The 22,631-nt window shown below is 38.0% G+C and overlaps 1 protein-coding gene across 1 annotated transcript in view; it reads right to left on the bottom strand.

Moving 5' to 3' along the window:
- The window catches only part of LOC120450087 (aminopeptidase N), a 277,790-nt gene that overhangs the window by 197,048 nt on the left and 58,111 nt on the right, over window positions 1-22,631 (bottom strand). The window contains 1 exon segment of the mRNA XM_039632880.2: window positions 5,058-5,235. Coding sequence (XP_039488814.2) covers window positions 5,058-5,235 — 178 coding nt within the window.

Raw genomic sequence — 22,631 nt, 5'->3', positions numbered from 1 at the left:
ACGTTTTGACCTCTATTATTTTCGTTATAATGTTTTTCGTCTAATTGTTCTATTCTGCCTGTTTTTCTAAAGGGATTCTTTGATTTTGCGCGTGTTAAGGGTGCTTGTCTAAATTTTGTGTCGATTTCGAAATCCTGTCGTTTTTTGTTAAGATTTTTGATTTTCATTTCTTTAATCATCTGGGTATCATTAGTAGGAGTGTCTGCGTAAAGAAGGATGTTAGCCGGTATCTGTCTGGTTGTGTTATGTTTAGTCTTGTGGTTGTATATGTATAAAATTGTTTCCATTAGTGTTTCTTTATTTTCTCTATTGTTTTCAGTATTGATAATTCTGATTTTTTCATTTATGGTTTTATGAAGGCGTTCTATGTCTGCTATTCCTGTTTTACTTGTGGTAATATCTATTTGTATGTCTTCGTTGTTTAGCCAAGTTTTTAAAGAAGTGCTTATAAACGCGGAGTCCTTGTCTGCTTTAATTTTCTGTGGTTTTCCCATGTCGTTAAAAATTCTATTAATGGCTCGTTTTGCCTCTAACCAATCTCTACATCTTGTTTTAATAAGTGAAGCATATTTTGAATAAACGTCTATACAAGATAAATACTGTTCGTTGTCAATAGCATTAAAGTCAATAACATAAATTTCACGTGGGTTATTTGTCTCTGGAGTTATTTCGAAAACTAGTTTTGTTGGTCTATGTTCTGTCTTTGCAAGGTTACAGACTTCACAATCATTGATAATGTTTTGAATTAGTTTATTATAATCGGGAAAATAGTGAGTTTCTTTAAATAATCGTATCATTTTTTCAATACCAGGGTGTAACAATTTAGAATGTTGAGTAATAATGAATTCTTTAAATTCAGGATAAGATTTTATGTCTTTTAACATTATGATACTTTTCAGAATTTTCACGTTACTATGTGGGTTAATGGTTTCTCGGTATGCTTTTTCCAGGTAAATAACACTGCTATTATCTAAGAAGTATTTAATAAGGATATCTTTTGCCTTTGTCAGGGTCATGTCAGTGTATTTGATGGTCAGTTTTATTTTGGGAAAGTATTTCGTTGTCTCTACTTGGTCTACGCTATCTTTTATAAATTCAATTTGTCTTGCAAAATAGTTTATGGGTTTTTCTGTAATTTCAATGTAGGTTTCGTTGCTTTCTGATGAACTGTGTATTGTTGCTGCTGTTGAAATATTTTCTTCTTCGCCTACCATGTTTTCTTCAATTTTGACGCGAGATAAAGCGTCTGCTACATGATTAAGTTTACCTTCTAAATATTTGATTTTGAAATTATATTCGCTAAGTCTAATTCGCCAACGTTGTAGTTTTATGTTAGGCTCTTTAATATTATTTAGCCAAACAAGGGGTTTGTGATCGCTCAAGATCTCAAAGGGGACTCCATATAGATATGGGCGGAAATATTTGGTTGCCCAAACGATTGCTAGTAGTTCTTTTTCAATAGTGCTATAATTTTGTTCATGATCATTTAATGTTCTACTTGCAAAGCTTACTGGCTTATTGTCTTGTGATAACACGGCTCCTATGGCGAAATTGCTAGCGTCAGTAGTGACTTGAAATGTTTTTGTGAAATCAGGGCAAATCAAAATTGGGTCGTTCATTATGAGTGTTTTCAATTTTTCAAATGATTTATTGTATTCTTCGTTTCTTGTGTCTATTTTAGCTCCTTTTTTTAAATATATTGTCAGAGGTTTTGCAATCTTTGCAAAGTCTGGAATGAACTTACGGTAGTATCCGCATAAGCCTAAGAAAGATTTGATTTCTTTTGGCGTCTTTGGGAGAGGAAACTTTCGATTGCCTTAACTTTCTCTTTATTAGGTCGTATGCCTTCTGGACTTATAATATGACCTAAGAAATTTGTTTGCTTTTTTAAAAATTCGCATTTTTCCAATTGGAGTTTAAGATTGGCTTCTTTAAGTTTCTCAAAAACCTTCCTCAGTGAGTCTAGGTGTTCGTTCAGAGATGTTGAATAGATGATCACATCATCTAAATAAACAAGGCAATGCTTATTTATGAGGTCTTTTAGGACGTAATTCATGCACCGTTGGAAGGTTTCAGGAGCATTTTTTAAGCCAAATGGCATGCGAGTGTACTCATAGTGACCATGTTTGGTCGAAAACGCCGTTTTTGGTATAGACTTAGGGTCCATTTCGATTTGATGAAAGCCTTTTGCTAAGTCAATTGTAGTAAAATACTGGCATTTTCCTAATTTGCCTAGTATTTCGTCCATGTTAGGAATCGGAAATTTATCATTTATTGTTATTTCATTTAGATTTCGATAGTCCACGACCAACCTGAATTTTGGGGACAATCCATAATGGACTGCAATAAGGGGAGTCGCTTTCGCGTATAATGCCTTGTTTTAACATTTCCTCAATTTGCTTATTTACTTCTGCTTCGTAGGAAAACGGGTACGAGTATGGTCTTTTTTAAACTGTGTTTTCATGAGAGGTTTTTATATCGTGACGTATTATTCTTGTGAATGTAAGGTTTTCATTTTTGGAATATTGAATCTCATTGAACTCTTTTAATAAATTTGTAAAATATTTGTATCTGTATTTTTCCTCACTGTTTAAATGTTCTAGTCTGTATGTGTGTTCTGAATCTATGTTGTTGTCCATGGCATAGTTTATTTCTGATGTAAAGTTGTTTTCTTGTAAGAGTGCATTAAAGTTTTCCGAAGAGTTCTCATCACATGGATCTAATTCTTTGTGAATGAATGTTCTTTCGTTAATTATTGTTTCTTTCCGAGAGTAGTCTATTAAACCGTTATTCTCTATTAGTATTTTTCTTCCTAACAGAATATCATAATAAGGTGAAAATGAATGAATATAGAATTTTTGCGTTTGTTGAAAAAGACCGTTGGCTGGAAGGTCTACATATTTATTTAATTTAGAATAGCCTGTCATACTTCGGACAGTTATTTGCTTATCTTTAACTTGAAGATTGAAAAAGTTTGAGCTCATCAAGTTTATCGAAGAGCCAGTATCAACTATGCATCTATATCTGTGGTTATTAAACATGATCTCTATGTATTGGTGGGATCCCAGGCTGGTATTGGAAATTTTCAGCTTGTTGATATTGCTGATCTGTAAACAATTCTGTCTGAGTATTCTGTAATTGATCTTCGTGGAACTGTTCGTCGTTATTAATGTAGTGTTCAGTTTCGTTATCGTAATCTAATTCGTGCTGGTGAAAATTTTCATTTGTCTGCATACGCGATTGTTCGCTGCTTTCTCTAAAACGCTTATTTGGCACTCTTGGTTGTTGGGGGGGCTGATAGTAGTTTCGGGTGTCGTTTTGACGGTCCTGAAGTAAGTCTGTTCTGAATCCGTTGTATAAATTTCTGTACTGATTAAGTTGCTGTTGTCTGGTCGGAGGAATTTGTCTAAGAGGGGTTTGATTGTTTACGTTAGTGTTTTGGGTCTGTGTGGGATTTAATGGAATAAAGGGGCGAATGAATCGTTGGTTGGGGTAAGTGTTTTTGATTTGGTTAATGTTTGAATGTTTATAGGTGTTAGGTGAATTTGAGTTAAGTTTTGGCTGACTATCGAATGTTTTTGAAATTGGGTCTTCGTATAGACCTTCTTGTTGGGCGGTTTGCCTTAATTTTTGAACGGTTGAAATGTCATACCGCGCTAAGGTCATGAACAACCTATCGGAGAGTGAGCGTTGACGTCACAGAATAGACGTAAGTTACCCTTAAAAGGTGTGCGATACAATCTTCCTAGTAGTTCCTCCAGGGGCGTCTGAGTCTTGAATTCCGTGATTAGGGCGTCTCTTAAAGTTGTCCATTCGTTGTGCATTCCAAATTGGGTAACCTTTTCCGCATCTCCGACAATTTGAAGTTCGATGGCTCCAAATATAACCGCCTTCTGTCGAGCGTCGTTTGAAGGGTATAAGTTCAACAGGTATTCGATACGTCTGATGAACGAGCTGAGATTTGATGGGTCCCCAGAGAATTTCGGTACTTGGCGTATTTGCCGAAGTAATTGAGTCATATTTTCCGCTGGTAATTCCATTTTAGTTTTATTTATAGGTTAGTTTCTGTTCTTGTTCACAGACTGCTGCAGTATGTCGAGACTTATGCCTTAAGTGAACTGCACTGTTTTAACTTTTTATTGTTTTATACAATAGTAGCGGTCGCACTTTTGATTTTAGTGGGCTACTGTTTTTGTTCACAGACTGCTACAGTATGTCGAGACTTGTGTCTTAGTGAACTGCACTGTGCGCCTTTTAATTGTATTACACCTTAGTGGAGGTCTCACTTCACGAAGCGGTCCACAAAATTAGGTCTTTAAAGTAACTCCGATCGCACAGGTTCTTGTGCGGATACCGATTTTAGTCACTTTAAACGAACCGAAATCACTTTGTTGCGGCCAATTCGCGGGTACAATCAGAAAAGGTTACTTGGTCGTACAAGTTTCCTCTTTTCACTAGATTGTCAAAGGATAACGAGTTGACTAGGATAATAATATAAACTTTTTTTGGTGATAGATTTAATGAAAAAAAATATATTTTCCTTTTTATGATCTTTATTTGAATAAGTTTCACCAGAGGTCAGTTAAGAACTAATTTACAAATGTATTCTTTCGGCCCAGCAAACCTTTTACAGAGGATTAACATAAGCCTTTTAGGTTCTACTTAGCTTTATATGTCAAGCTTAACAGATCATTAAGCTCGTTACCGTTAAGCGGTTCGTATCTTGGGGGAATGTTATTTATGAGGCTTTTGGAGAGTGAAGCTTTTCAAAAGATCGGCTTTAGCTTTTTTATATGAAGAAATGAATATGTCACTATATATCCCTTCAAAGCTCAAACGTTCTATTACGTTTTAGTCAGATCCATTGTCATGTTTATTGCGTTCTATGTTTTAGTTGGGTGCAGTTTGTGTACAACTTATATTCCCTTAAAATAGAAAGTGCACCGAAAAGTTTTTGCAAAATAATTATTATACTGATAATTAAATAGTTTGGGAGAGCTGGATAAATGTTTGAGAATTTAAACTAATCGAATTGCTTACTTGTAAAAATCTCTTACCAATAAAATAGTTGATGATAAGTTATTGCTCCAAATATTTATGGAAGGAATATCTGAAGCCTTTAAAATTCTAAGGTCCTTCCATATTTTAACTTTTAATATAACAAAGCCGAACGCATGCGTAGACATTGGTGGAGTGGTATAAAAAAAATCCAAGCTGTAACCACTTAATTTTGGGCTGAAATAGAAAGACAAGAAAAGTTTATGTTTGGTGAAGATAGTTTTTGTTCTGTTGGTAAATGTTTTTATAATATATAAATAAGTTGGAAAATCGATTTAAAGCTATTGCCAAGCGATGGTGCAGAGATCAGTTGCCCGCTTGTTAAGAGGGCAGTTCGAAATCCTCTTGGTCGATTACTGGACCTCTGCTTTGTTCTGAAGTGTGTTTTTATGTCTACAGTGCACACCTTACTCAACCGGAAGATTAATATCATCCTACTTTTAAGGTGACAATGAACACAGGTACAGCAATAAAAGAAAATCCAAAGAATTCAACTAAACGAAAACATTGCTTTTGCAAGGCTAATTTTCTTCAGCTGAATAGCTTTATATCTTCCCTTAATTGGTCCGATCTTAACGCTTAAAACATTATTGCGGATGCCATAAATATTTTTTATAACGCAATCATAAGTATAATTCTAACAAACCTTTGTTCTACAAAGAAATGATACAATTATGAAATGTAATGCCCATACCTTATACACAATTTTTTAATGTCAGTAAGCCTTGCTTGTCACAAACTCCTGTCCCTTGCTCTGTTACGGCCGGTTTCGCCAGACACCTGTACAGTTCCTACAGAGCAAGATGCCTAGTGTGTTCAGACGAACACGAATATATTTAAAGACCCTTAATATTGGGCTCCGTTCATATCTTGTGTAAATGAATCGGGAGTGTCAAATTTTCATTTAGGATTTTATTATCTAAGGCGATATGAGCGCTGTGCTCAAAAACATGTAATCTAAGTGCACACCACATGAGTCAGCCAAATTAGCCCCTTAGTGGGAGACCTCTATAAGGCGGGGATTATTTAATTAGGCCTCTACGTAGCCCATTTACTTTAAGATGCGATCAGGCCCGGCGACAAAAACTCCCAAAAATAATTCCAGCACACGAAAAAAAAAATTTTTAATTTCATCAAAGTGAAATAACTCCATTCAAGTGACCACATCATAAAATCAAACGTCCTAAAATCAAACTACCTCCTGTGCGCCACCGAAGTTTAAGTGCGACACATAAATTTAACCACCTCAAGTGCGCCTCCTAACTCGAACTCGCAAAAAAATAAAACAATTATCTTTAACATCGACGTCAACGGAGCCTAGTTAGAGAAGGAAGAAACGCAACGTAACAACAACGGCAGCAGCAACAATAACAGCAGCAGTGAAAACGACGGCAGCTAAGTTAACTCAAGATTTTTTTTGTGTATATACACATATGTATATATATAAATATAGAATAATATAAACATATTCATACGGATTCATACGAGCTTAATGATCTGTTAAGCTTGACATATAAAGCTAAGTAGAACTTAAAAGGCTTATGTTAATTCTCTGTAAAAGGTTTGCTGGGCCGAAGGAATACATTTGTAAATTAGTTCTTAACTGACCTCTGGTGAAACTTATTCAAATAAAGATCATAAAAAGGAAAATATATTTTTTTTCATTAAATCTATCACCAAAAAAGTTTATTATATATACATAAAAAACATTTATACACACATACATATAAAAACAAAAATTAGTTGTAAAAAAAAAAAACTGAAATCGGAAGTGGAAATTACAAACACAAAAATAAAGATGTTGTCCGCTGAAACGATTACCCTTATAAAAAAGCAAACTGAAATTACCCAAGCCAGTAGAAAATTACCAAATTTTCCAAGCCTCAGTTTTGCCTTCCTAAAGCAATATGACGATTTAAAGTCGGAATGCGTACGAAATCACTCGGCACTGTTGCGTATTGGAGTAGTCGATCATGACTACTTAAAAAATAAGCACTATGAAGAGATGATGGCACGTTACGGCTAGGGTTCAAATAAAAACATCTAAAGGCAATTATAAAAATTTCAGAGCATTGATTGACAGTGGGTCACAAAGCACTATCATTTCTGAAGAATCTGCGCAGATTCTAAAATTAAAAAGAATTAGATCTCAAACAGAAATAAGTGGAGTATCTTCCACAGAAAAGTGCATCTCCAAGCACAAAACCATTATTTCAATTAAAAATTCTCCTACTAATTTAGAAATTGAAGCAATAAAACTAATGAAGGTCCTTCCAGTCAGCAAAATTGATGTTGATAAGGAAAAATAGAAGGGCTATAAACTAGCTGACCCCGATTTTAATAAGCCAGGTCAAATTGATCTTATCATTGGAGCCGACTTATACATTCACATTTTGCAAAATTGAGTTAAAAGAATTGATGGGCTTCTTGGGCAGAAAACTAATTTCGGGTGGATTGTTTCGGGATGTAAAAAATCCAAGGGAAAGGAAACAATTGTAGCAACAACGATCGAAATAAAAGATTTGGATCGCTACTGGAAAGTTGAAGAGGAAGACAAAAATGATATCAAGTCTGAAATATGTGAAAATAAATTCACTACTAAAACTACTAAAAAAGATTCAGATGGGCGATAAATTGTGTCAATTCCATTCAAGGAGGATGCCACCTTAGGAGATTTGAAAAAACAAGCTATAGCGCGTTATATGAATTTGGAGTAAAAGTTAAATAGATTTAGGACAAATGGTTGCAGTGCAGGATGAAGGAAAATATTTCTTGCGGCACCAGGCTGTAATTCGCGATTCAGCAAAAACTACAGATAATAAAAGTTTGAACGACATAATGTGGGTTGAAACACAAGTTCAAAAAGATATTTTTGACATTATTGTTAAATGGAGAAAATGGGCATTTGTTGTTTCTGCGGACATTGAAAAAATGTTCCGTCAGATTACAATAAATAACAATGACCAAAAATATCAATATATTTTATGGAGAAATTCTCCAGAAGAAAAAATTTAAAATTATAAACTAACAACAGTCACTTATTGTTCACACTATAAACTAATGCGTACACTTAATGAGTTCAATTCGGGTGTTTGAATCTAACTGACTCGCTACTTCGAGGGCATCGCCTTTTATTCATTCTTACATAGGTTCTTATCATCTAATTATATAATGCAGCGGTTGTAAGACGCTGCAGTCTGCGTTGGTCAATGCAGCTGAGATTTATCTTAAATCTATATTTGTGACCTATGACCTATGACTGCGCTTATCACCTCCCGCGTGATCATATCTCTTAACACTTCGGCAATAGACCTCTGCAATCGTACTTATATGTGGTTGCCACTTATGTTGTCCCCTGCCATGTTTATTGCAGCCCATAAATAGAACATATTTATAGTTTGTCTACTTATCATGTCTAAACACATCTTTAGACATTCTCCGGGGGGGAAAAGTGTACGGCCAGTAGTTGTCTCTCATTTATGCGTTGCCTCCGGATATAAATGAGCATTATAATTATGATAATCGTTGTCAACGCTAGAGCCGAGTGTCCGCTTGCCGTGTGGAAAATCAAGTCATCAATGTGTACTTTGTTATTTTTCAGAGTCTTGATGCGCATTTGAAGATTTTGTAGTTCATTAGTGTTGTTGACAATAAAGTGCTTCAGCGGGACCACGTTCCATGTCTCCTTGTCATCTATAATTCGTAAACTGGGAAAGATAGACATTTCAGACGCTGTCGAAATTACTTTTTGAGGAGTAATTATTGTTGTATCCCCTAATATTTCTGTGCATCCTGCAGGTAGTTGTATAATGCCTTGATTGGGCAGTCTTATAACTTGATGCTGTTCGTTGCATCTTTTATTAGCTGTTGTATTCCGAAACAGTCTAAATAGCCAACGGTTGGATCCACTTATCTCTTTGATGAACGAATTGCCTTGGAATTCCATCATTTCGCATGAGTGTGCCTTGCTTGGTTTCAATGGAGATATTTCGCAAGAGTGATCATCCGCGTTTTTCCATGCCCAATTATTTTCGCAAAGCCATGTTGTCGAATCCTCTTGGCTGCATTGGTTAATTTCCATTTCAGACATTAGGTGATAAGCGTTTATGTCTGTATTGGACGCAAAATATTTAGAATTCCATTTCGGAATAAGCTTTGTTCCGTTTGACCACAGTGGTATTGGGATTACTCCAAAGAGATCCGTTTCCTGATTGTTGTATATCGGCAATTTTGCTTCAATGAATAGGACATTATCCTTCAACATAGCTTGTGCCTTCATCAGTTTATAGATCAGTGGTAATTGTATAACTGAATTTCCACCCGGTAGCATTTGTTTTCGTCCTAATTTTTGCTTAACTTTTTCGAGCTCCTCCAGCATTTTGTTAGGCGCAATTAGTGTAGAATGAATTCTTCCTTCACTAATGTCCGTTACCATTGAGATCGCTGTTGCTTGTAGGCTTTCTGCCTCTTCAATCCAGTTTCGCACTTGATTTGATAACATAAGGAATTTAATTGACTCCTTATATACCATAAAGTGCTCCTTCATGGTTTCTGCAATAATATTGACTTGTTGGGTCAGTTTTCCCAAATTCCGGTTTGCTTCTATCGTAGTTGCTCTTACTAATTCTTCCGTGGCATTGATGACCGAGGTCTGATTGTCAACATATTCCATTAGATGTTTTTCGTTTTTTATGATCGTTTGCATATTTTCCTGTATTCTATTTGCATTTCCGATATCAAAGAACAGTATAAACCTTTTCTTTCGGTTGGTACGGTGCCGTAGTATTTTGTCTTTTTCTTTTATGTTGTCAATTTTTGTCCTTATTGTCGTGCCGAAGAAATCGCAGTAGTCCTTGAAGTCTCCCATTTTTTCGCAAACCAGGCGGGATTTTTCCAGGAAGTCCTCTGATTGTTTTATGACATCAAAATAGGCTTGCATGTCATAATAAAACAATAATTGCCAACTGGATGTAGCGACTTCAATTTTACCAATTTTGTTTACCATAACTGCAGCTTTTGCGTCGATGTCGTAAATTTTCCCAAGTTCTTTGGGAATTTCTTCCGAATTTTTTGTCGCAGTTGTAGCTTGCAACATCAATAAACAGCATAGCACAGTAGCTATGCTTCCAGTGCCATTCCTTTTGCCTTTTGGAACTCGCTGCCTAAGCTTCTTGTCCTTGCGTAGCTGCATTGACTCCGTTCTAGATGGCGTTGCAGCTCCAGCTGGTTTTGCTTCGCTAACAGGAAGTTGACAGATCTTGTTTAGCGATCTTTTTACTTCCCCATCGCTTGTTTTAACCGTGACTACCCGGACTTTATCATCTTGTCCTTTAGTCGTACTAATGATTCTTCCCATTGGCCATCTTGCAGGGTGAGTGTTCTCATGTTTATAAGAACCAACTGTCCCTCCTTCAGATTTGGCTTTACCTGGCGCCATTTGGTTCGCTGTTGCAATGACACCAGATACTCCTCTTTCCATTTCTTCCAAAAATCACCTCTGATGCGTTGAATAAGCTTCCATCTATCCAAAGAGCTGATTGTCTTACTTTCGTCAAAATGTTCAGGAGCTCCAATTAGAGGTCTTCCACCAGAAAATGACCCGGCGTTAATATTTCCTCACCATCGTTTTCGCTCCTTACAGTGACTAATGGGCGCGAGTTTAGCACTGCTTCGATTTGACATAGCAGCGATGCAAATTCTTCATATGTAAAGCTGTTTTCACCAATAACTCGTTTAAGGTGATGCTTCACTGATTTTACACCGGCTTCCCATAAACCTCCCATGTGGGGGCTTCCCGGGGGGATAAAGTGCCACTTGATGCCTTCTTTTTCTAGTGAAGGTGCTAACTCATTATTGTTTTTAATCGCAGCTACAAATTCTTTGTCCAATACTCTTGAAGCTCCTACGAAGTTTGTTCCATTATCTGAGTATATGTTCTCACTCTTGCAAAGAACCGTCGAAGAGCCTCCAGGAATTTGTCTGACGAAAGGTCGCTAACAGCTTCCAAATGTATTGCTTTTGTTGCCATACAAACAAATACACAAATGTATCCTTTATACGTTTTTTGACCTCTTCCCTTTGAGCAGCGAATCTGGAACGGTCCGGCGTAGTCTATTCCAGTATATCAGTTGACTGGACATCTCTTGCTTGTATCGTATGCATACAATACATTCCCTTAAATATTTCTTTAAGGAATTTTGTATGCCAAATATCCAGAACTCCCTCTGAATATAAGTTCTCATAATGTTAATTCCGCCATGCAGAGTTTCTTTATGAGAATCCTTTACAATTAACCAAGTCAAATGTGACTTATCCAGTATAATTGGATGTTTTACATTATACGGTATCATTGCGTTTTGTAGTCGTCCACCAACTCGAAGTACGCCATCACTATCCAAAAACGGATTTAGCGCCTGCAACTTACTCTTTGGGTCTAAAGGTCTTTTGTTTTTGAGTAGTCTGACTTCGTGTCCAAAATCTAGCTGTTGTTATATCTTTACCACAGCAATCTTCGCTAGCTTTAATTCCTCCACCGTAAGATGTGACTGCTGTTGCGATTTTCCTCTCAGCTTTGTTATGAAGCGTAATACATACGCCATTACTCTAAGAAGTTTGTCGATCGATGAATACTTTGATAAAAGATGGTTTTGCAGATATTCGGATTTTATCAATGTGGATACCACAACCATTTCCGATTCCTTTTGAGTGGGCCAGTGTTGTGCATCTATAGATAGCCCATTCGGCCGTCTCCACCAAATTTCACAGATTTTAAAAGCTTGCGGTGATATCCCTCTTGAAGCCACGTCTGCTGGATTTTCTTCCGATTTAACGTAATTCCATTTGACATTGGGAATTAGTTTATTGATATCTTCCACTCAAGTTCTGACGAACTTATCTTTGCTGCGCTTGTTCTGTATCCAGGCAATAGTAATTTGCGAATCACTCCATGCATGCGTTGTAATCTTGTTGCTCCATATAGCCTGCACTTTCGCTAATAACTTTGCTAGTAAATGCGCAGCACATAATTCCAACTTAAGAATTGTTTTCCTGTTTTTTATAGGATTTACTTTGCTTTTTGCTGCTAGCAAGGTAACTCTGCCGCCTACTTTTGTATACACAGCCGCTGCATATGCTTTCTCTGATGCATCGCAGAATCCATGTAGCTCCATAATACCTTTGGAGCATCCAGTCCAGCGTGAAATGCTAATTTCTTCTAAATCTGATAGACCTTTAGCATATTCCATCCACCAGTTTGCTAAGTTGGTTTCCAATTCAACGTCCCAAGTCATCGGTAACTTCCACAGTTCCTGAATGAAACATTTGCCTTGAATCGTTACCGGTGCCAACCATCCTAGTGGGTCGAAAATTCTGGACAACTGTGATAACACTAACCGCTTTGTTATGCGTGTTAGCATTGGGTTTTCTACCGAAAACGTAAATGTATCCTTCTTCGGATCCCATTGAAGTCCTAAGGTTTTGATCGATTCATTCTCCTCAATGCAGATTTTATCCGTAGCACCGTCGTCCTGAATGTCGGCTAAAATGCGTTCGTCATTTGCAACCCATTTTCGCAGATGCATGCCGGCCTTCTCCATCACTTGTCTCAATTTCCTTTGAAGTTCATAGCACTCGTTGACTGTGTCTCCACCAGTTATGAGGTCATCCATATAAAAGTCGTCTCTTACTGTTTCTGCTAAGACGCTATCCTCTTGGCAAAACCGGTCTGCCAGCTCTCGTAGACATCGGACTGCTAAGAAAGGTGCTGCCGAGGTGCCATACGTTACGGTTGTTAACTTAAACTCACTGATCGGCAGTTTTGGATCATCTTTCCATAGGATATATTGGTATTCTTGGTCTTTCTCAGCAACCTTTATTTGGCGATACATTTTTTCAATGTCAGCTACCATAACATATTGCCACTTGCGCCATTTAATTAGAATATCGAATATATCCTTTTGAATCTTAGGACCAGCTATAATAACGTCATTTAGGCTTAGTCCATTTGTCGTTTTTGCGGATGCGTCAAAAACTACTCGTAGCTTCGTAGTTAAGCTTCCAGGCCTGATGATTGCTTGATGGGGTAAATAGTATTTACCTTGACCCGTTGCCTTTACAGATTCCATATGTCCCATCTTAAGGTATTCTTTCATGAATTCGTTGTATGCAGCCCAGTTCTTTGGGTTTCTTTGAAACTTCTTTTCCATTTGCATGAGCCTTGCCATTGCCTGTTTGCGAGAGTCCCCCAGCTTTGCCTCTTGGCGGAATGGAATTGACACCACAAATCTGCCTTCCTCGTTGATGACAGTTGTTTCTTGGAATTTTCTTTCGCATTCTGCATTGTCTGTAATCGTCTCATCGGCTTCATCTTCCAATTCCCAAAAGCGATCCAGGTCCTTTAGATTTATTGTTGTAGTGGCACTTATAATTTTGTGCTTTGCTGCTCGAGTTATATTTCCGGACACAATCCATCCAAATTTGGTTTTTTGTCCCAAGATTCCATTCACGGTTTTTATTTTTTCCATCATAATCAGGGGAAATAGATCCACACCTATCACCATGTCAATTCTGCTTGGCTCGTTGAATCGTGGATCTGCTAGCCTGTAGCCCTTCCACTCTTTGTTGATATCAATATCAAACTTTTTGCTGGGAAGGGCTCTATGGAGTGTTGGTAAAACCAATGCTTCCGTTGATGCTTTGAAGCTGCTTGGAATTTTTGGTTTGATCGTCAGGTGGACACTATTTTTTGATAATTGAGTAGTCTGGGAGTTACCTTCGACCTCTATAGTACTTCTTACTCTGGGAATCCTTAATATTTGTGCTGCTTCCTCTGAAATCAGCGTCTTCTGGGAATTTCAGCTAAAATTACGTCAGCAGAACTTCCTATTTTTCCTTTTTGCTTTATGATGAATATGCTCTCGGTCGCAGTATCCAAAAACTTCCCTACATTTTTCTCATCGTGGGGCAGCAAGCACTCCAGTTCCATTAATTTGTTGAAGTGTTGGGAGAATATTTTTCTGCTATTCTCATAGCGTTTGCAGATAAGCTCCCACGCTGCTGCATAGCTAGCCGCTGATCCCGTTATCAAATGGCTAACCACCATTTGAGCTTCTCCTTTTAAGCAGGCTCTTAAATATCCCAGCTTCCTTGTGTTGCTGAGATCCTTCCTGCTGTCTATTAGTTCAGAGAACAGCTCGTAAAATGTTGGCCATTCCTTCGCATTTCCATTGAACGTTGGAAGGTCCACTTTTGGGAGTTCTGGCACGTCGTAGTTGGAACTTTTGAACTGTTCCAACTTCCTCTGAAGTACCATCTCTAGTGCGGCAACATCAGATTGCAGAATGTCTGCCTCATCTTGATCAAAGGCAGTTCTGTCATACTTGTTTTCAAGCAGTTTCAGTGTGTCCGTCACGGACCAATGACTTTTCATCATTGCCAGCTGCTTGACTAGTTCAATCTCACTTGAACTATCCAGGGTTTCGTATATTAGGCTTATCTGTTGCCTCACCCTGTCCGCTCTTCTGTCCACCAGTTGAACCAGATTATCAACTGGACTGGAGCTCCGAGCTGATGCGGAATCTGATAATTTTGATCCACTTGGTATATTTACCTCTTCAAGTGTTTCTACCTTTAATTGCGACTCCTTGTAGGCCTTGAAAGCATCCATTTTTTTTTTTTTTTCCTTCTTTTTCTTATTTATTGAATCTTCCCTTTTACTTAAGAGACTAACAATAAGTTTTCAAATCTTATTCTAAGCTAGCTAATTATCATTTTATGAGATGATTTGTGCTATGTGGCCTAACAAATTTAACGCTGGGCTGGTTGATCGTTGCGGTGCAGTCGACTTTGGCTGCATACTCGAAGAAGTTTCCTTGCAAGGGGATTTGGATGTGAGCCTAGTTTTTCCTTGTATTTAACTTTTCTCTCTGTTATTGTCTCAATGACAAGTTTTATTTTTAGGTCTTTGTGTATATTCTCGTTCCGAAGATACCATGGAGCTCCGGTTATGATTCTCAGAATCCTAGACTGTGCTCGCTGAATGATGTCGATGTTGCTTCTCGATGCATTGCCCCATAGCTCGGAGCCATAGGTCCATATGGGTTTAAGAACGGAGTTATACAAAAGGACTTTGTACTCCAGGCTCAGGGGAGACCGAACGTTTATAAGCCAGTGTAGATCCTTTGCTTTTAGTCTCAGGTGCGTCGTCTTGGCCTCTATGTGTTTCCGCCAGGTGAGCCGCTTGTCCAGATGAATACCTAAGTATGTTACGTCATCGGCTTGTGGGATGCGCGTGTGGTTCATAACCAAGGGCGGGCAGCTTTGTTTGTTAAGGGTAAACGTAACTTGTTTGCATTTTTGTTCGTTTACTCGTATGCGCCAATTTGCAAGCCAATTCTCTACACATGTTAAATAGCGTGCTAGTTGCATCGTAGCTTTTACTGGGCATCTGGATCGACTCAGTATTGCAGTGTCATCAGCGAATGTGGATATTGTTAGCTGGTAGTCTGTTGGGATGTCCGCTGTGTATAGGGTGTATAGAATTGGACCTAATACACTTCCTTGGGGCACTCCAGCTTCTATAGTACAATCGCTTGAAGTGCTTGAACTACATCTAACCGCGAACACTCTTTTGTATAAGTAAGACTTTAGAAGCTTATGTAAGTTTTGAGGCAGCAGTTTGGTTATTTTAAACATAAGTCCATCCAACCATACTCTATCGAATGCTTGTGCAACGTCTAAGAATAAAGCTGTACAATATTCACGATGCTCAAAAGCAGTGCGAATTTCCGTTGTGATGCGGTTAACCTGCTCAACAGTTCCATGTTTTGCCCGAAAACCAAATTGGTGCGATGGGAGTGTGTCGTGTGTTTTAAGGTGGGGACTGATTCGTAGCAGCAGTACTTTTTCAAATAACTTGGAGAGACAAGTAAGTAGGCTTATTGGCCTGTATGATGATGGCTGTGTTTTGTCTTTCCCAGGCTTAGGGATCATAACTATAACTGATTTCTTCCACTTTTGAGGAAAGTATCCAATTTTGGTAATAGCGTTGAAGAGTAGGCAGATTTGTAGAACTGCACACATTGGAAGCTCGATGATCATTTTCGGTGTTATTAAATCGAAGCCAGGCGATTTTCCAGTCTTCAGTTGGTCTCTAATGACTTTCGTTATTTCGCTTGGCAGAAATTCTATGGGATCTTGTGGTGCTAATTCAGATGCAGTTAAGGGTGGGAGAGTAAATGAGTTAGTGGCTGGATTGGGTTGAAATACCTTTTTGAGATGATCAGCGAAGACTCTTGCTCTGTCCATGTCACTACGAGACCAGTTTCCGGTAGCATCCATAGTTTTAATAAATATTTTATCATTAAAATATTGATGATCGCCAACTCCCAATTTTACCAGTGCATTGTTGTTAGTAGTAAATTGGTCTACCAATGCTTCTATTGCTGGTATAGATGCCTTGTCCTTGATGGCTTGCAGTATTTTGTTCTGCAGCACTCCTTGGTCTTGCATCAATTTCACAGATCTTTCCGACAACATCTTGGGAAAACAATCACTGTGACTTGTACTTTCTGCTTGTATTCTTTGGCGTGATCCGTTGGAGGATTTTTTGATTGGTCGCCCAGTTGACCTAGCTGTGCCTCGACTCACAGCTGATTGATCAGCCAAAGAAAAGCAAGAACACAATGTTTCACCTTATAGTCCTAGTACTTTAAGGCGTGGTCTTTTATTCTGTGTTTCTTACCACTGGTGGGGGAAACAACAGAATCACTCGAATAACCTTGCTCTTTTTACTTTAAGGCGCTGGTTTCTTCTTCTGTGTTTCTTACCACTGGTGGGGGAAAACAACAGAATTTCTCGAAGGACCAAAATGTTCACACTATAAACTAATGCGTACACTTAATGAGTTCAATTCGGGTGTTTGAATCTAACTGACTCGCTACTTCGAGGTCATCGCCTTTTATTCATTCTTACATAGGTTCTTATCATCTAATTATATAATGCAGCGGTTGTAAGACGCTGAAGTCTGCGTTGGTCAATGCAGCTGAGATTTATCTTAAATCTATATTTGTGACCTATGACTGCGCTAATCACCTCCCGCGTGATCATATCTCTTAACACTTCGGCAATAGACCACTGCAATCGTACTTATCTGTTGTCCCCTGCCATGTTTATTGCAGCCCATAAATAGAAAATATTTATAGTTTGTCTACTTATCATGTCTAAACACATCTTTAGACACTTATAGTACGGCATCTGCACCATACTTAGCTACTAGGGTTCTGGTGGACATAGCAGATAAATGTCAAAATAAAAATACAAGTGAAATAACAAGAAACGATTTTTACATGGACGACCTAATGACTGGAGTTGATTCTGTAGAAGACGCCAAAAATGTTGTCCAACTAATTTCAAACGAATTACAAAATGTGGAACAAAATTTAAAATAATGGATTTCTAATACTTCAGAAATAATATCAACAGTAGAGGATACTGGGGATAACAAGGTTCTTAGTATTATTGAAAATGAGAGTGTTAAAACACTTGGACTTCAATGGGAACCACAAAAGGATTTATTCAAGTTTAAAGTAAGCTGCGGGTCATCCAAATTGACAAACAAAAGGATAGTACAATGGATATGATCTAAAATATATGATCCCTTAGAATGGTTGGCTCCAGTGACTATTTTAGGAAAGCTTTTCATTCAAAAACTTTGGATAAGCAAAAGTGAATGGGATCAGGAATTAGCAGTAGAAGATTTGAAATACTGGGAAGCATATTAGGAAAATGTATTATATTTAGAAAATATTCGAATCCAACGATGGATTAATTCTAGAAATGGCATAAGTATTCAGCTACATGGATTCGCTGATGCGTCAGAAAAAGCATATGCTGCAGTGTATGCTAAATTAGGAGTAGAGTCAGTCCTGTAAAAAATAGAAAAACTTTCCCTAAACTAGAACTGTGCGCCGCTCATTTGTTAAGTTTACTGATCCAAGGAATAAAAGAGCCATTAATCAGTAAGGTAGAAAATTATGCTTGGAGAGTAAGGTTAAATTTTGCAACATGATTGCAACATGAATCGACTATATTGCGCTGCTTCTATATCTCTGGAGTCTGTATGCTGAATCTCAACTTTCTAGCTTTTGAAGTTCCTGAGATCTCGACGTTCATACGGATGGACAGACAGACGGACATGGCCAGATCGACTCGGCTATTGATCCTGATCAAGAATATATGTACTTTATATGGTCGGAAACGCTTCCTTCTGCCTGTTACATACTTTTCAACGAATCTAGTATACCCTTTTACTCTACGAGTAACGGGTATAAAAAGACTGCATGGAATCAAGTCAGAGGATAATCCAGCAGATTTAGCATCTAGGGGAATTGATTCAAAACAATTGACACACTGTGATCTTTGGTGGAAAGGTCCAAGATGGCTAGCTAACCCAAAGGAACTTTGGCTTCAGAAGCAATCTGTAGAAGAAACAGTACTGGTAAACACAATAATTAATGACGAAACAAGTTATCCAATTTATAAATTAATAGAAAAGTATTCCAGTATGGAAAAACTCATACGTATAGTAGCATATATAAACAGATTTATTCAAATAAAAACCAAAAAAGAGTACAATCTATTTTATTTTTCAGTAAAGGAGTTAAAACTCGCTGAAACAACAACAACAAGAGCATCAGGTCGGTCAGGAGATAAAGTGCCTGTAAAACAACCAAGAAATTAAGACAAATAATAAAATATTGTCACTAAATCCATTTTTAGACAAAAATGGGGTACTCAGAGTGGGAGGAAGGCTGCAAAACTCCAATGCAGAATTTGAAGTTAAACACCCAATCATTATAGAAAAATGTTACCTAACGTACTTATTAATTAAAAATGCCCATGCGAAAACATTGCATGGAGGGATAAACCGTTTGCGAAATTATATCCAAAGAAGATATTGTATTTTCGGTTTGAATAATTCGTTAGTATTTAAGAGTATTTAAGAGAATGCGTAAAGTGTGCAATGTATAAACAAAATACAGCTCAGCAAATAATGGGTAATTTGCCAAAATATAGAGTTACGATGGCATTACCATTTATTAATACGGGAATAGATTACGCAGGTTCCTATTTTGTTAAATGTTCAAAGAATCTTGGACAAAAAAGGATACGTTGCCGTATTTGTTTGCATGGCCAGCAAAGCCATACACTTAGAAATGGTTAGCGATTTAACTTCTGACGCATTTTTAGCAGCACTCAGAAGATTTATTGCCAGACGAGGAAAATGTTCCAATATCTATTCGGATAACGGAACAAATTTTGTAGGAGCTGCAAGAAAATTGGATCAAGAGTTTTTTAATGCAATACAATGCACAGCTAGAAAACGATAGAATTAAATGGCATTTTATTCCCCCGGCAGGACCTCACTTCGGAGGTATTTGGGAACCTGGAGTTAAATCGATGAAGTACCATCTCAAAAGAATAAATAAAAGAATAATAATATATAGTGTAGTTAATGAAATGGACCAACAAGAGGTTTTAACACCCGTTCATTTTTTGATTGGAAGACCACCTTTAGAAATAGTAGAACCAACGGAAGATGAAAGAATCGGACACTTGGATAGGTAGAGACTTATTCAAATAATAAGAAAAGATTTTTGGGTAAAATGGAAAAATGAGTATCTACATACACTTTAGCAAAGGAATAAGTGGAGGAGAGAAAGTCCTAATGTAGAAGAAGGACAGGTTGTTTTATTAAAGGACGAAAATAGACATCCTAATACTGACAAGCCGAAATTTAGAGAAAATTAATAAAAACTCGGCAATTTACTTAGATCCAATGGGCGACGTTGAGATTGTAGCCTCCTCTTGGACCTTAGTAATATACTATAATATGGACGTTTATTTCGAAATGTTAAAAAAAGGGAAGCTGTTAATTCCAAAATTGAAAGTAGTTTTGCGAAAAACTGTATAGTTTGTCTGTTAACTCTACATAACACTGAAAGACAGAGAAAACTTGGAGGAAAATAACAAGCTCTTTATGTCCCAAGGTAAAATGAGAACTAGAAGAGTACCGTTTGGCTTTATTGGATCTCTTTACCACATTTTGTTCGGGATAATGGATGAGCATGATAGATTACAAATGAAAGAAAATATGAGGAATCTTGTAAGCAATCGGCAGAGTCTTAACGAGTTGAGTAAAAAACAAACGTCAATTGTCGATTCTACAGCTAATATTCTAAAAAGCACGACCGATGACATTAATACCAACTTTAGAGGCAGGAATAAAAGAATTGAAAATATGACTGCTCTTCTAAAAGAATTATATTATGTAAGGAATCAACCAATTTCTTCCTGATTGCCAATCAATTAAGCAATATAATAGATGATTGTGAAAAAATACAGTCCGGAATCATAAGCTCATTAATTGACATCAATCATGGGCGGCTTAATACTAATATGTTGCATCCTAGCCAGGTAAAGATTGAGATTTAGTATTGCCAGGAAACAGGCACTGAATTAAAAGAGGTCTATACCTCACTAACTGCTAGAGGACTTTTCGTTGATAGGAAATTAATTATGAATGCAAAAATAATAAATACAAAATTAAATACAAATTGTTAAATTAAGAAAAATTAATTCAGATAAAACAAAACCAGAGAATTGTAAACATATTTAAAAGCAAAGATACTACGGCCTTTAAAAAAAATATTAGTTGCAAAATAAATTATATCGAATAAATTAAATACAGTCCACTCTTTTTATAATGCAACTAATTTAATTATAATTTTGCTGGCCCTTGGCAGAATGTTCAGACGAACACGAATATATTTAAAGACCTACAATTTTGGGCTCCGTTCATATCTTGTGTAAATGAATCGAGAGTGTTAAATTTATATTTAGGATTTTATTATCTAGGGCGATATAAGTGCAGTGGTCAAAAACATGTAATCTAAGTGCACACCACATGAGTTAGCTACTTGAGGTCGTTCCCTAAATTATCCCCTTAGTGGGAGACCTCAATAAGGCGGGGACTATTTAATTAGGCCTCTGCGTAGGAGAATTAAACATAAACGGCCCCCAAATTCGATGACGACCATAGGCATATCAAAATGGACACGAATTGGACAATGGAACGTTAGAACTCTGAGAGAACCATCTAGATTAGCACAGTTCGAGGCGGAGATGGAGAATATGAAGAATATTGCAATAGCTGGAATCAGTGAGATGAGGTGTTCTGGCAGTGGGGAAACAACAACATCAAATAGCAATTTAGTCCTACACAGTGGCAACAATGACGGCAGCAGATACGGGGTGGGGATTTATGGGCCCAAGCGCATAAAAAAGACACTGCACTCCTGGGAACCCATTTCTGATAGACTCATGATAGCCAGTTTCAGATGTAGAGCTAGACATATAAACATCATACAATGCTATGCCCCGACGGAAGACGCCAAAGATGACACCAAGGACGACTTCTACACTGCCCTCACAGCAACCCTCAGCCAGACGCGGCAAGGTGACATTAACATCCTCATGGGTGACTTTAATGCGAAAGTGGGCCCCAACAACAACGGAATAAAATCTGTCATGGGCCAACATGAAACTGGGACTCGCAATGACAACGGAGAGAGATTAGTGGAACTCTGCCAGCTATTCCAACTGGTTATCGGCGGCACAATATTCCCACACAAAGATGTCCACAAATACTCCTGGACATCTCCTAGGGGAGCATCTGGAGCATTCAATCTGAAGCCTCTGGCAGACCAACTCACACAGAATTGTGATGAATATCGTGAACTGTGCAGAGCTGTGAAAAGAGCGGCCAGAAAGGACAAACGAGCGCTACTGGATAGACTTGCGACAGACGCTTAACGAGCAGCCGGAGAGAACAACATGCGCTCGTTATACCAGCAGGTTGCACGGATTGCCGGAACCCACCACAGACGGAACCAGCCAGTCAGAGACCTAGAAGGCAACGTCTTATCCAATGATGATGCACAAATCCGGATATGGCGCCAACACTTCATGGGAATTAGCCACACCACATCACCAAACGTGGCTACGGGCTATAGAAGCATTGCGCCACCAAGTCTGAATACCAGGATACCCCCGCATGTAAGAGAGATTGTGAATGCAATAAAGAAGCTAAAGCGCAACAGGGCAGCCGGCGAGAACAACATACCAGCCGAACTGCTTCAAGTTGACACTCAGCTGATGGCTGATACGCTGAATCCACATTTCGAACGCATATGGAGAGCCCCGCTTTACCTCATCGACTTCAAGAAGGCGTTAGGCTCAGTTGAAAGGGCAGCCATATGGCGATCACTTGCAAGGAAAGGAGTACCGGCGAACCTCATCGCTATCATTAAATCGATGTATGACGATGCCAACTTGGCGGTACTGCACAACGGGAAAACAAGTGAACCTTTCCAGACGAACACCCGAATTCGGCAAGGATGGAGCCTCACCAAACACCTTGAGGACTTGGACTATGCAGACGACATCTGTCTTATCTCTCATAGACTCGGCGATATACAGAGGAAAAGTGATGAACCCGTCAGGATAGCCAGCAG

This window comes from Drosophila santomea, chromosome 3L, assembly GCF_016746245.2.
Source record: "Drosophila santomea strain STO CAGO 1482 chromosome 3L, Prin_Dsan_1.1, whole genome shotgun sequence".
Taxonomy (NCBI): domain Eukaryota; kingdom Metazoa; phylum Arthropoda; class Insecta; order Diptera; family Drosophilidae; genus Drosophila; species Drosophila santomea.
The sequence above is the reverse complement of the archived record's forward strand: the minus strand, read 5'-3'. Positions and strand labels throughout refer to the sequence as shown.